Genomic DNA, 15,087 nt, shown 5'->3' with positions numbered 1-15,087 from the left:
CGGGGGGGAACCATTCATGGTCCCATCATCACCGAGATTATATTACAGTGGTGACACAAACAATAAAAAGACAGGGAGATAAATATACAGTATAATGGTATATGCTAGAATAAAAATGTAAACTTAGGTTGCTCAGGAAGCCCCTCTCTGAGGGAGTGACACTCGAGTAGAGACCGGCATGAAAAGAAAGAGCATGCATGCCATAGCGAGAGCTGACTGTAAACAGTGAAAGAGAGTAGTAGCTAGATGCCAGACTACCTCTTATACCAGAGATCTGTTGCTTTAAGTCAAAATGACATGGCTTCATGTAAAAGTTGCATCAGTCATTATCCTGCTAATGAACAGTGAAGCACTTCTATCAAGTTTAAAGAAACAGAAGGTGATTAAACAATAATTACAATCCTCTGTATCTATATATTTTATATAATATTAAAAGCATGATCATACTTAATACTGTGGAAATTCCTAATTATGAGGTTGGTAAAGCTTCCCAGTTGGTCGTATAAAGAAACCAAACCCCAGGGCACTAATCAAACCCATCTGGGCTCTCTTAGCTGGTAAACAATAAAGCTATGGAACCCTGAAATAGAACCCCGATCCCCCAAGGCCTAGTGAGGTGCCGCATACATTGAACATGGTGGATCTGCTCCAAATGTATTTGGTTTCCAATCTGCTTTCCAACTATATCCTATAATATTTCCTAAGTGCTAGGAATAAAAAATTAAGTTTAATTTGGCCTAGTGAGGTGGCCGCATATGTTGAACATGGTATTTGTTCTACATGGATTTGTTTTCCAATCTGTTTCCCAACTATATCCTACAACACCTCATAAGTGGTAGGAAAAAAAATTAAGTTTAATTTCAGGTTATATTTGTCTTTTCTGGAAACTTTAATTACCCCCCACATCAAAGTGACAGATCAGGCTTTATTTAAATTTTCAGATATGTAATCAAAGGGACATACTAATTACTGAAAATATTCCATAAAGACATAATTAGAAAATCCTAATGGTACCTTTCTCTGCATCCTCATCATAATCTTGTGCAAACTTACAGCACTGCACTTTTCACACTGGTATAAGGGTTTGCTTCTGTCTCCAGCTACCCTGAACGCTCTTTGGGGTAGGGCTACACAAATGAATGTTGACCCTTCATCCAACCCTGGCAAACATCCCAGTTGCAATTGGGATATAAGGATGTCATTCTCAACACTACATTAAGGTGACCTGGGCTCCATTCCTAATGCCCAGGAGAATTCATGTGTCTCTGCATTCTTGCTAGCATTGAGTTGATCCAATTAAGAATTCAAAGACTGTATTTCTTTTTTTTTTTGAGATGAAGTCCTGCTCTGTCACCCAGGCTGGAGTGCAGTGGTGCAATCTCGGCTCACTGCAACCTTCGCCTCCTGGGTTCAAGCGATTCTGCTGCCTCAGCCTCCCAAGGAGCTGAGATTACAGGTGTGTGCCACCACACTGGGCTAGTTTTTGTGCTTTTAGTAGAGATGGAGTTTTGCCATGTTGGCTAAGCTGGTCTCGAACTCCTGACCTCAGGTTATCTGCCTGACTCTGCCTCCCATCAAAATCTGTATTTTACATGATTTCATCATGATTAACAGAAACCTCATAATATCTAGATAGTAGAAAATGTTTTCTGGCTGGGCACGGTGGCTCACACCTGTAATCCCAGCACTTTGGGAGGCCAAGGCAGGTGGATCACTTGAGGCCAGGAGTTTGAGACCTCCCTGCACAGCATGGTGAAACCTTGTCTCTGCTAAAAGCACAAAAATTAGTCTGGCATGGTGGCGCGTGCCTGTAGTCCCAACTACTCAGGAGGCTGAGGCACAAGAATCACTGGAACCCAGGAGGTAGAGGTTGCAGTGAGCTGAGATTGTACCACTGCACTGCAGCCTGAGTGACGGAGAAAGGCTCTGCCTCAAAAAATAATAAATAAATAAATAAATAAATAAATAAATAAATAAATAAATAAAAGTTTTCTCAAGCTTTTGAATTATTGAAGAAATTTCCTCAGTTCTCCATGTTGTATATAAACAGACACAGCTCGAGAGTTCACTTTGAAAAATCTCTATTCTTTCACACTGTACTAATGCCATCTTATTTCTAAACAGGAAACATTCTTGGTGGAATTTGTTTGGGTTTGCCTAAATTGGTGCACATGAGCATAAGTGCACATGCACACAGTTGGTCAGATCTGCAAGTCCCCATCAATAGCAACGTGTAGAAATATTGTCTCCATTTCCTGCCTTCTCCCAGCACACTAGTGGAGGAGCCATCGTTAGCAGCGTCAGATCAGATCTACAGAACTTTATTCTGATGTTCACATGTAAAAAAGTTGGCTTAAATATGATATTGGTAATATATATGTGATAAAAATCGTTTCTGAAAATCTGGACCACTTTTTGGTTCAATTAGCACCATCTACTACTTTACACTCATTATGCCCCATTTACAATGCTAAAACTCAACAATACAAACGTAAGACACGGTACCTGCCTTCAACTGTTCTTTCTGGTGGGAAAAGAGCTGTGTACATAAGTATGTAAAACGCAGCAAGAGAAGTGCTAACAGGTACGTCTATACAGAGTGCCGTGGGAGTTCCAAGAATTATCGATTTGGGGTGTCCGGGGCAACTTGTTTATGTAGTAGTCTGGAAATAAACTTATCATCTTTACTAATTTGGAGGGAAGCAGAAGGTGTTCCAAGCTGAGAGAAAACACTCAGTGACAGAGCTGTGGATCTTCTTAGGCCAGAGCATGGAGAACTTTGCCTTATATTTGAAATGAGTACACATTACTTTCATCTTAGATATAAATGAGTCTTTCACACTCCAAAAACATCATAAAATGGGCCTTCTCTGAGGACCTTTTAAGGATGATTTCACCCATACAATGTATATTTATTAGTCCTCCTGTAGCAAAGCTAGATGATGACATATACCTTCTGTATAAAGTCGTTTTAACTGGCAAATAGGCATCAGGAATGGAGCCCAGGTCACCTTAATATAGTATTAAGGATGACATCCTTATATCCCAATTGCAATTCAGATCTTTGCCAGGGTTGGATGAGGGTTCAACGTTCATTTGTTTTCGTGTAGCCCTACCCCAAAGAGTTTTCAGGCTAGCTGGAGACAGAAGCAAACCATTACACCAGTGTGAAAAGTGCAATGCTGTAAGTTTGCACAAGATACTATGAGGATGCACAGAAAGGTACCATTAGGATTTTCTGATTATGTCTTTATGGAGTATTTTCTGTAATTAGTATGTCCCTTTGATTGCATATCTGAAAATTTCAATAAAGGCTGATCTGTCACTTTGATGTGGGGGATAATTAAAGTTTCCAGAGAAGACAAATATAACCTAAAATTAAACTTTTTTTTCCCTAGCACTTATGAAGTGTTACAGGATATAGTTGGGAAAGAGATTGGAAAACAAATATATTTAGAGCAGAACCACCCTGTTCAACATATGCAACCAGTACAACATGTCTAGACTATAGTTTGGTAATATGTAATACTTCTGAAAAATGTTCACATTGTTTGCACCAATAATTACATATATAGAAATATTAAGAAACTAATCCAAAATGCTGACTCATGCATCAAGATGTTTATTACAGTATTATTTACAATAATAGAACACTGAAGGCCAGGTGCAGTGGCTCACGCCTATAATCCCAGCACTTTGGGAGGCTGAGGCGGGTGGATCATGAGGTCAGGAGATCGAGACCCTCCTGGCTAGCATGGTGAAACCCTGTCTCTATTAAAAATACAAAAAATTAGCCGGGCATGGTGGTGGGCACCTGTAGTCTCAGCTGCTCAGGAGGCTGAGGCAGGAGAGTGGCGTGAACCCGGGAGGCAGAGCTTGCAGTGAGCCGAGATCACGCCACTGCACTGCATCCTGGGCAACAGAGCAAGACTGTGTCTCAAAAAAAAAAATAGAACATTGGAAACATATGTTCAACAAAGGAATAATTCAGTAAATTATGATACTTTCATTTGATGAAATAAGGCAATCAAAAAATGTTTATAAAAAGCTTTTTACAAAATAATATATACATTTTTTCAGGTATAAAACTCAGGATTCACAATTGCTTATAAAATATGACCTCATCAATATAAAAATGGGCTGAAAAAAGACTAAAATGAAAAATGCCAGTAGACATCTCTGAGTGGTACAATTATAGGCAATCATTCATTCCTTTTTAATACTATCACAAATTAAGTATTGTGAAAATGCTTCATTTTCACAATAGCTAAGTATAACTTTATAAAAGAAAACAATTAAATACAATTGCCATTAACATTTTCAAATTGCTTAAATATATTTTGATATAACAAATACAATTTGGCTTTATTCTAATCTGCTGGAAAACAAACAAAAACCTTTTAAAGCCAATTTACCTTTAGCATAGACAGGAACATTTGACCTGCGCATTTCAAACAAAAGGCTACTGAGGTCAATCCATCTGAAAGGTAACAATATGGCCTGTCCCTAAGCACAAAGTGCAGGGCAGAAAGTCAGACAGCAGGTTGGTAAAGCTAGAAAGTGGTCAGACTGCTTTTTTCTGAGACTGTCCATTAAGGTCTAACTTCATGCTTTTGTTTCAAATGCTGTAACTCTTCGAAATAATTGAGACGGTCATATTTAAATAAATTTAAAGAAATCTATTTATGTATTCTCATTGTTACCCACTCAACTGTTCATCACTGGGTATATTTAAAGATATTTATTTCTGGGCCAGGCGTGGTGGCTCAGGCATGTAATCCCAGCACTTTGGGAGACTGAGGTGGGAGATCACTTGAGGCCAGAAGTTCAAGACCAGCCTGGGCAAGATAGCAAGACCCTGTCTCTACAAAAAAAAAATTTTTTTTTAAATTAGCTGGCCATGGTGGTGTGCACCTGTAGTCCCAGCTACTCAGGAGACTGAGGCAGTAAGATTGCCTGAGGCCAGGAGTTTGAGGCTGCAGTGAGTTATGATCGTGCCACTGCACCTCAGACTGGGTGACAGAGAGAGACACTCTCAAAAGAAAAAAAAAGATTATATATATATATATTATATATATTATATATATACACACACACACACACACATAAAAGATATGTATTTGTTTCTGGCCTATACTACCCAGATAATCCAACAAAAGTATGTTCATACTTCAATAATCACATGTACTTTTTAATGAAACTTAGATTTTAAATAGCAGCACCTAGTGATCCTAGAAATCATGTATTAATAACTAAAACAACGTTCTTACAATGAGGCAAATGAATGTCAGAGGGCAGTCCCATTATCTGTTAGTGGATCTCCGAATCTCTAGGAGAGCACACTTTCCTTTCAAATGCTCTATTTTCCTTTGTAGACATTACAAGGCTTTAAAATCTGGACATAAAATCATATGTTATATGACAGCCTAGGACTATAATGTTTACAAACAAGAATGTATTTTTTGGCATGTAAATAACCTTCAGTGCTTCCTTGAAGAGTCTGGATGCCAACACAGTTGCAGGCTTCACAGCACTTCATGGGCCATTTTTAATTTCATATGTATAATTTAGGTTATGACGTTAATTTGAATGTCAATTTCACCAAGAAGGTTATTACTTTTGAATAAATCATCAAACTTTACAAAGTCTTGTTTAGAGAGGATCTCTCCTAGACACAAAAGTGTGTGTGTGTGTGTGTGTGTAATGAGTGCATGTTATCTTTCTTTGACAGATATTACTACTCAAAACAAAGCATATCTTTTACCACATATTGCAGTGAATAATTTTTTTAAAAAAATCCAACTTCTGTGACTTTCGTGTTCAACATCCCTTTCTTGATTCTAAATAAAATGACACCAATATTTTATCCACGTATTTATTTCATTCATAAAATTTTATGCATAAAATCATTCATCTAAAATCAGTGGTGTCATTCTCACCACAGAAAGGTTCATCTGTCAATCTTAAGTATAATAATTTAAGAGCAGATTTCAAACAGTTTTCATTTCCAATGTGCCCTTGGAAGATTTAAGAAACCAACTAACAATTTCTAATGCAAACCATTACCATTTAGTGTTATAAATTATTCAATCACATTACAATGACAATACAAATTTTAGAATGAAAAAATCAGAGCTATTTTAAAGATTGTTTCAGAACAAGAAGTTGAAATCTATTTATAATAAATTAGGCTGAAATTAAAGTATCTCTTAGATACTATGCTGTCAATACCCAAGGTTGTCTTTTAGAAATACAAAATCCCGTTTAAAATGTGACAGTTACACACTATAATATATCTCCATGTGCCTTTACTTGATACATCTTTTTCCATTTCTAAAATGGATATCCTAATACCTATGATGCAAAATACAATGACATCCAAATTCAATCTTTTTTCAACTTGCTAATCTAAGAAATGAAAATTGGTTTGAGAACTTTCAAATACATGTAGACATGTGTATACATGAGCATATGCATTTAGACAAGATATGCACTTATAATAAGTTTCAAGTAGCCAACTGAGATTTCATAATATTGTAACTACATCTCACATAGTATGTGCGCACGCATGCGCGCGCACACACACACACACACACACACACAAGTCAAGACAGCCTTACCATACTCTTTAGATCTACAAAACAAAGCATTTGAAAACTCATTCAAAAACATACTAAAAGTTTTGAATAAAAGACTTAAAACAGAATGTCTTGGGATATGATATAGAAAATTAATAACCTAACTTATTCATAATTATTATTACAATTAATAGGTACTATGATACCCTCTAGTGGGGCAGGAAGGTCATACCTCTGGTAATAACTTTCAATTGCTTCCGAAGTATGATGTTTGGCATGTGTTCTTTTAATGTGTTTCTGAAAAAAAATAAAAATAAAAAATAAAAATATTTGTTATGTCACAGATGAGGTTCAAAACAAGAATGACGTAATTTCTTGAGCTCAATGACTAGCACAGAGGGAACACTGAATAATACCTTGGGAATTTTGGCGATGGCAGGACTTCTTTTCCTTCTACTCTACGAACCTATGCATTTTAATCTCCATTGCTTGGCTGGGATGTCTTCAGACTGTACCACAAGGTACAGTATATATGTAAAAGCCAACAGGGTCATAGTAATTGAATCTAAATAAGTTTGCTTAGGGCTACAGAGGGCAAAGAAAAACTTGTTCCCTCTTCCAACCTTTGTATTAATTTTCCCTCGATTCAATTCCATCTAAGTCCTCTGCACTCTAGTTTTACAATCCAATTGCCATTTTTAACCAGGAAGAACATTGCTTAAAAACAACTTATTTGAAAACTACAAAAAGTAATTCCATAGAGACTTGCCACTTGACTGACACCTGTCATCTCATGATAAATGACTCCATTTTCTGCCTCTCTTGCCTTCTGCCACTCCAGCAATGGTCATTTATCATCATCTCTGTCAGCAATGGAAAGCGGCACTGACAGTGCAAGTCAGCAAACATTTAGCACATGGAACCACGCAACACAGGGAAATTATTATTGTCAGAATAATAATGGTTTAGCATAATTTATTACAGGTCCACCAAATAAGCAAAGGCTAGATGTTATTAGACAGATGGATGGGTAGGCTTGGCAGGCCTCCACCGAGACACAGGCGGTGCTTGATGTGGAAAGGAGAACATCCTCCAACCCAATCAGAGAGCTGGCAGTTCAATTACAAAGAAATAAAGGGACATTCATCATTCAATTAGGCACCTGTCAACCCTCACAAAGGAGAAAACTTCTAACCTGGTACTCCTGGGAGAAGATGCTCAGCAGAGTGGCCTGCGATTGACTGGAACAAATAAAAGAAGGACAAAGTTAATTACTGGAGTGCACGGCAAAGAAACAAAAGAGAAAGGAGCTTCAAAGGTAGGCCTGCTGCCCTGTAATCTAACAGAACATGAAAACAAGTGTGGAAAAGTTGTTCCAGATGAACACCTCAAACAAAGGCTTCCTGCTGCGGGGTCAAGGAGAGAGAAAAAAGGAAAGGAGAAAATATGGATGGTCTCAAAGCAACTATCACATTATTTGGATGTTTTAAACTTTAGGATGATTGTAAATCATATTTGTAGAATGCAATGGTGTTAAAAGGGACCACAAGAAAGCAAGGCTTATCTCCGTTAATAAGTGACACAGCTCAATCTCATAAACAGTAGAGAACATGCACTTCATTCATTGACAACATTCTGAAATTAATTTTGTTAGCAGACAGGTATTCTCCTCTACAGCTATCCCAGTTTAAGGGGGAAAACTTTGGTCTTTACTAGAAGTAGCACAGTGACCACTGGAACATTTCCACTGACAGTGGCATGCTATGAAAATAGAAGCTTTCACAGCAAGAAGCAGAGGTCCTTGGAGTGAATTGTTCCTAAAAACTGCCCTAAGCCTTATTCATCTAAGACAACACACAGTGTCGAACACCTGGCAACGAAGCAACCTGAAAAACGTTCTTCCTAAGTGGGAATCTTCCTTTTGCAATTGTTAACATTTAGAAATGGGATGGAATTTTCTTTCTCTAAAAGCAATCAATATCCCACTGCTACTCTTTTCGACTGTCCTTTATAGACACATCTAACTTATCGTATCTTGAGAACAATTATTTCTATTTTCCTACTAAATGCTATCTGAATAGATTACATTTTAGATAATTTGACTTTTATAGTATGCCAAAGGACTGTGAATAAATTTTTTCTATTTATAAATGAAAAAACCTCTTTAGCTCATCACAGGTAATCTAGGGAATGTGAAATAAAGTGACACCATATTTGTTTACTCATTGTCTAGATGTCGTCATCTTCTGGATAACATTACAGATTTGGCTTCTGACACTTTCCACCCTTACCAAATTACAAGAGGAGGTTAAAAAAAATACCCTAAATGTTCACCAAGGAAACTGATATATTATTAAAAGAATATTTCAATAACTCAAAAGTACAGAGAAATGATTAAATACAATCATCAATTCATTACAGTCTGTTTTTTTCAATTTCCTTGTAAAACCGAAAAGCACCTTTGAAAGAGGCAATTTTATATAAAATCTTCCTATTTTGCCTGGTTTGACCAAGCTTAACACCCAAATCACATACCCTAGTAGGGTTGCTGACAATAATCTTCTGGGGTGGGAGGGAGGCAAATTGAGGCCCAAATCTTTGTAAACCACTTAATAAATTAATGTTAGATATTTAAGTGCCATAAATAGACCCCCTCCTCATTGTACAGCAAAATGCATTTATGTTATTAACCATTTAATGGTACACAAAATGTCATTCTTTATGCTTCAAAAAAGATGATAGAAATAAATGTATTTGGAATGAGAAAGTCAGGGACAAATGACTAATGAAAAGAAAACTAAATGGTAAATAAAACATAACTGTAGATGCCCAGAATGGGAAGAGGCAGCTGGAGTAAGTTCAAGAATAAATAGTTTAAAACGAGAAGCTGGTCAGGAGTTGAGAGTACTGTATAAGTCAAGGATAGGACAATGTCTTCAAACTGCTTAGAATTCAATTCAGCTAAAACCATGGACAGAGCCTGTGAAGCAACTCAGTTTTTCTATGGCTGAGAGGGTTAGAGAGATTTCTGCCAGCTTACACTGGGGGTAAAAACTGGCTAGAACTATTAATAAAAAGAGAAAACGACTTACGTTTACATAGTAACGACAGAAAGAGAGACACGGGTCCAAAATGCTTTGGTTTTGTTTAAGTAATTCAAAGCTGTAGAGAAGAAAGTGAACTTTGCTAGGGAGTCTGCCAGCCAACTATGTGTTTCTGTATGCGCTAACCTTGTAGAAGAGTGTTCTGACCAAATGTCACACCACAAGGAGCAGGAAAGCAGTTTTAGTACAACCAAGACACTGACTTCAGTGTATATGACTTGTACTTTCTTCCAATGTGTTAATGCTGAGAAGGGACAACGGAGGGAAAGACTGGGCATGTGGGGAGAACAGAGTCTCATGATCTCAAGGCTCTCTCTCACCACCTCTACCCTGCCCACACTGTACCCTCCCACTGTGTTTGATCTGTTTGGCCAAGGGGAACAGAAGTTACAGAATAAATTCCATTTTCACTAGGTTCACAAGAAATGTGGTTTCCAGCTAAAGAGGAGAGGAGAAAAAGATTCTGTGCAACTGAAAGGTCTACCTTGAACATCACAGTCCATCATTCAACAGTACCACGGTGCATCTACAATGTCCCAAGGTAACATGTATGGGGAAATATGCCATCAGAATCAAAAAACTAAGTAAGGTGGACAGGAGTTGATACAGAACAAACTTTCAAGTACACACACAAAAGTACACACACAAAAAAGGCAAAAATTAGAACGCTGTCAAGTACTCACATTTTTTTTAACACAGAATGAAGTAAATCATACCCTGAATCTTTACACTTTATATCGCTTAGCATATATGGGGTTTTAAATTTACATAATCAAAAATGCAGTCATTTAATTTGTATCAAATACCCAGGATGGAGTATTAAAACCCCATCAAAACAGTTTTGCTTGTATTTTTCCCATGCTATCTCCCAGATTTAGCTCCGCACCCTGCAGCTGTCTGAGTAAAGGAGAGCATGGGAGTGGACCCAAAGAATGGCGAGGTGAAACCCTGTCCAAGTCTGCAAAAGCAACAGCCATGCCGCAGCAATGTGGAAACAGGTCTGAAGGAAAAACCAGCACTGTGAGGATGGCAGACAGAAGATGGAAAGAGCTTGGGTCCTTGAGGACACTGTGGAACTGCTCAAGAGACCATGGAATTGAACTGACGAGCCTCCGTTCTTATTCTGTGTAATTATACATGGCTATTTTTTTTAAATCTCCAAACCAAAGAAATAAAACTCTTCCCAGGCTCCTGTGTTCTCCAGTAAGGTGGAGGCGTGATGAAGGGCTTTGAGACAAGGTGCTCCAAAATGGTGCCACGTGTACAAGCTGGAACACTTGAGAGTGGTTGTCCGTTTCCATAATTTCTAGTTCTCCCCCTAGCTGATGGCGATAATTGGCTTCCCTAAAATTGTTCTTCTGTCTGTCACTGACTCACTAAATTGACGTGCCTAGAGATCATAAACAGGTGTGTGATTTTCCCATATAGACTTTAAACATTAATGGGGTACTATTTGTTCTCATGTTATACTGCATTCAACATTCTTCAAACCCCGATATAAAAACAGGCAACAAACTAGTTCCTCATGTGATATTTAACTCAATGTGCTCCCAAGTCCACCCAGCTAAGATACTTGGTAACATGAAAGAGCCTCAGAGAGTTGGGAGAGTGTAGCTTAGATTAAGAGGACAGCTGAGCACAGACTTAGTTGCAGTGCAACATTCATACAAAGGTGAGGTCCTTATGTTTCCAGATGGGGGCCTAAAAGCATGCAGAACCTTAAGAGAAGGCATCACGCATTTTATGTTCCTCCTCTTCTTGAGTATGCAACCTCTGAAAAAGACCATAAGGAAGTAAATACTTTTACCTTAAAGTTCTTTTTCTATAGAATCTAGGAAGCTTAAATGTGTACACTCTACTGGGCTCAACACTCTCTGAGAAGAATAAATATTAGTTCTGGAGCTTGAGAAGAAGCAAACCAATTAAAGAGAGATAAAGCAGGATACTCCTACAAAGCATTATATTTGGATATACTTGGACATCTCACAATTACTAGGCACACCTCTCTAAATCTGTGAAGAATACAATGGAACACCGGTGGTCTGTAGTTAATGATTCAGAGTGCTAGTCAAGGCATATTTTCCGTAAAAGCAATGCAGCTACAATCTCTTGACCGCCCCCCAACCCCCCTGCCCACACACACATACCACACACAAATTTGAAATGTAGAGCCATTTTTCCCTCTAAAATTAAAATAGAATTCAACAACACTACCACAAACTTTATTTTTTAGGAACACAATGCAAAATGGAAATCTGGAGGGAGATTTACTGATACTCTGGGAAATTACTGAGGGGGGGAAAGGGAAAAATCTGTAAACTAAGTTCAAGACATAAAGAAAAATGTATCCATCCTATCTCTCACCCTATGTCTTCTCTTCCTCATTTCCAACTTCATATCAAGGATGCAAACATTTTGTGCCTAACCACAGCAAATATCCCCATAAATGATTAGGTAGAGGGCCAACATTAAGCTTAGTTGGAAATCAACTATTTTTTAAAGTTCTTAAAAACTATAGGTCAAATATATAGTTGAACATCAGTATCTGTTGGGGGGGATTGGTTTCCGGACCCTCTTGAATATCAAAATCTGTGGATGTTCAAGTCACTTACATAAAATGGCACAGTATTTGCATATAACCCATGCACATTCTCCTGTATAATTTAGATCATCTCTTGATTACTGATAATATCTAATACAATGTAAATGCTGTGTAAACAGTTGTGAATACTGTATTGTGTTTTTTTGAGGGGGGTGTTTTTTTTTTTTAGACAGTGTCTTGCTTTGTCACCCAGGCTGGAGTACAGTGGCGCAGTCTTGGCTCACTGCAACTTCCACCTCCTGGTTCAAGCTATTCTCCTGTCTCAGCCTCCGGAGTAGCTGCCACCATGCCCGGCTAATTTTTGTATTTTTAGTAGAGATGGGGTTTCACCATATTGGCCAGGCTGGTCTCCAATTGCTGACCACAGGTGATCTGCCCACCTTGGCCTCCTGAAGTGCTGGGATTACAGGCGTGAGCCACCATGCCGGGCTTGGTTTTTTTTTTTTTTTTTTGAGACGGAGTCTCGCTCTGTCGCCCAGGCTGGAGTGCAGTGACCAGATCTCAGCTCACTGCAAGCTCCGCCTCCCGGGTTTACGCCATTCTCCTGCCTCAGCCTCCCGAGTAGCTGGGACTACAGGCGCCCGCCACCTCGCCCGGCTAGTTTTTTGTATTTTTTAGTATAGACGGGGTTTCACAGTGTTAGCCAGGATGTGGTTTTTTATTTGTATTATTTTTCGCTGTTGTAGTGTTATTTTTATTGTTTTTTTATTTCCCCAAATATTTTCAATCCGTTGTTGGCTGAATATGCCAATGTGGAACCCATGGATACAGAGGGTGAGCTGTATATATATGAAAAAAGTGGTTACTACTCCAGGCTTTCAACTACATTGGCTGGCAAACTGAAGATATATCCAAATGGCTTTATAACTACCTTTGCACTTAATTTTATCCCCACAACAATCTTCTGAGGTAGGTACTACTATCCTCCTTATTTTAAAGATGGGGAAATGAAGGAAGAGAAGTTAAGTAAAATACACAGTTAAACAGCTAGAAGAGCAATAGACCTGGGAATCAAAATTTACATCCGATTCCAGAGTCGCAAGTCTTAATCCCAATGCTAATCTGCCTTCTTAATAGTTCCCAGAAATGGGTTCTGCAAATCACGTATGCTAATATCCCTGCTTAAGCATTTATGTGATGTTACATTATACTCTAAACAACCCTGAAATGTGGGGCATGTTGCTTTTTTGCTAGAAAATTGAAGTCACAGGAGGTCAAGTGTTTTGACCAAATTCCATGGCTTTAGACATTATTTCCTTTTAAGAAATCAAATTGCAGTTTTTCTTTAACTTCATAAAAAATGTTGTTCTTTTATGTTTTTAAAGTTAAAGGAACTACTGACTGCAGGAAACAGTCAAGGATTAAAAGACTGTGTGGTAATTTCCATTATTCTCCCTGCCCTGCAGCGAAGGTATATTTTAACCACCACTATTGCCTGAAGTGTCTCTATCTGATTGCGTATATCTTTTGCTCAAATGTTATTCACTTCATATTAAATATAAAGCAGCTTTAAATCTTTCCCTGAACCAGGCAGGCAAATATAAATAATACAATCATCTTCTCTATAGAGGATGCAGGGGCCCTCTGTGTTAATTTTATAAAACAATATTCAATGAAGAGTTTCCTAGTTATCAAATGGTGCATCTTCTGTGTAAAATTCAGTAGTCCACTCTTAGAATTCATTCTGGACTATAATTTTCCTGTGTTTTTGCTCTATGTCTGATGTGTATGAATCTGTGTGTATCTATATACACACACATATACGTTTAAAAAGTGTGTGTTAAACATACTTTTTTGCAACATGCTTTCATTATATAAGACAACATTTATCCATGTCATTATATATATTCCTTAAAATTATTTTATTGGAAATAAAACATAAAACACACATGGAACAAATGCACAACCCAACGAATTAATATTTTTTTTAAAAAAATACAACCACTTAGGTTAACAGTCACTGCCAGCACCCCAAAAAATAACGCATCCAATCACTACCCTCCTTCCGGCTCACAAATGAGCCACTTCTGATCTTTCCTTGTTTTTCTTGATAGTTTTACCACTCAAGAATGTACCCTTAGGTTCTACAGGTTAGTTTTGCCTGTCTGTAAACTTCGTATTAAGTGTATTACACACCATGCACTCTGCATCTAGCTTCTTTCGCTCACCAATATGTCTGTGAGAGTTAGCCATGTTAATGTAAGTGTAGTTAATTCATTTTCATCACTTATAGTATATTCTATCAAATGAGTGTAAGCCAAATTTGTCTCTTCTATTGTTGAATATGACTGCTGTGGACTCACTCCTGGGTGAGTCTCTTGGTGTACATTCACATGCATTTCTGATGCATATAAATGTAGGAGTAGAATTCTGGGCCATCTGACATGCACCTCTCTACTTCAGCAGACACTGTCAAACAATTTTTCAAGTGTTTGTAACAACTTTAAACTCCCACCAACACTACAGAAGAGTTCCCATTGCTATACATCCTCATCACACTTTTTTTCAATCCACGGCTTGCCTTTTCGTTTTTCTTTGTGGTGCCTTCTAAAGTACCCAAGTTTTTTAAGTTGATGAAGTCCAATTTATTCTTTTATTTTGTTTTAGTACTTTTTGTGTCTTGTCTAAGAAATCTTTGCCTACCCACATTCATGCAGATATTTTCATACATTTTTCTAGAAGATTAATAGTTTTGGCTTTTACATTTAGGCCTATAATCTACCTTCAATTAATTTTGTGTGTTAAGGCGGGGATCACAGTTTGTTTTTACTACTTCCATACAAATACAAAATTGATCACACAC

At 37.8% G+C, this 15,087-nt stretch overlaps 1 protein-coding gene across 1 annotated transcript in view; it reads right to left on the bottom strand.

Moving 5' to 3' along the window:
* CDIN1 (CDAN1 interacting nuclease 1) overlaps positions 1-15,087 on the bottom strand; it is a 112,805-nt gene that overhangs the window by 40,915 nt on the left and 56,803 nt on the right. The window contains exons 2-3 of the mRNA XM_017894240.1: positions 7,774-7,819; positions 6,811-6,875 (exon numbers count right to left, since the gene is read on the bottom strand). Of these exons, the coding sequence (XP_017749729.1) occupies positions 6,811-6,875; positions 7,774-7,819 (111 nt within the window). The remainder of the gene's footprint in view (positions 1-6,810; positions 6,876-7,773; positions 7,820-15,087) is intronic.

Source organism: Rhinopithecus bieti, unplaced genomic scaffold (assembly GCF_001698545.2).
Source record: "Rhinopithecus bieti isolate Rb0 unplaced genomic scaffold, ASM169854v2 scaffold_23748, whole genome shotgun sequence".
Lineage (NCBI taxonomy): Eukaryota > Metazoa > Chordata > Mammalia > Primates > Cercopithecidae > Rhinopithecus > Rhinopithecus bieti.
The sequence above is the reverse complement of the archived record's forward strand: the minus strand, read 5'-3'. Positions and strand labels throughout refer to the sequence as shown.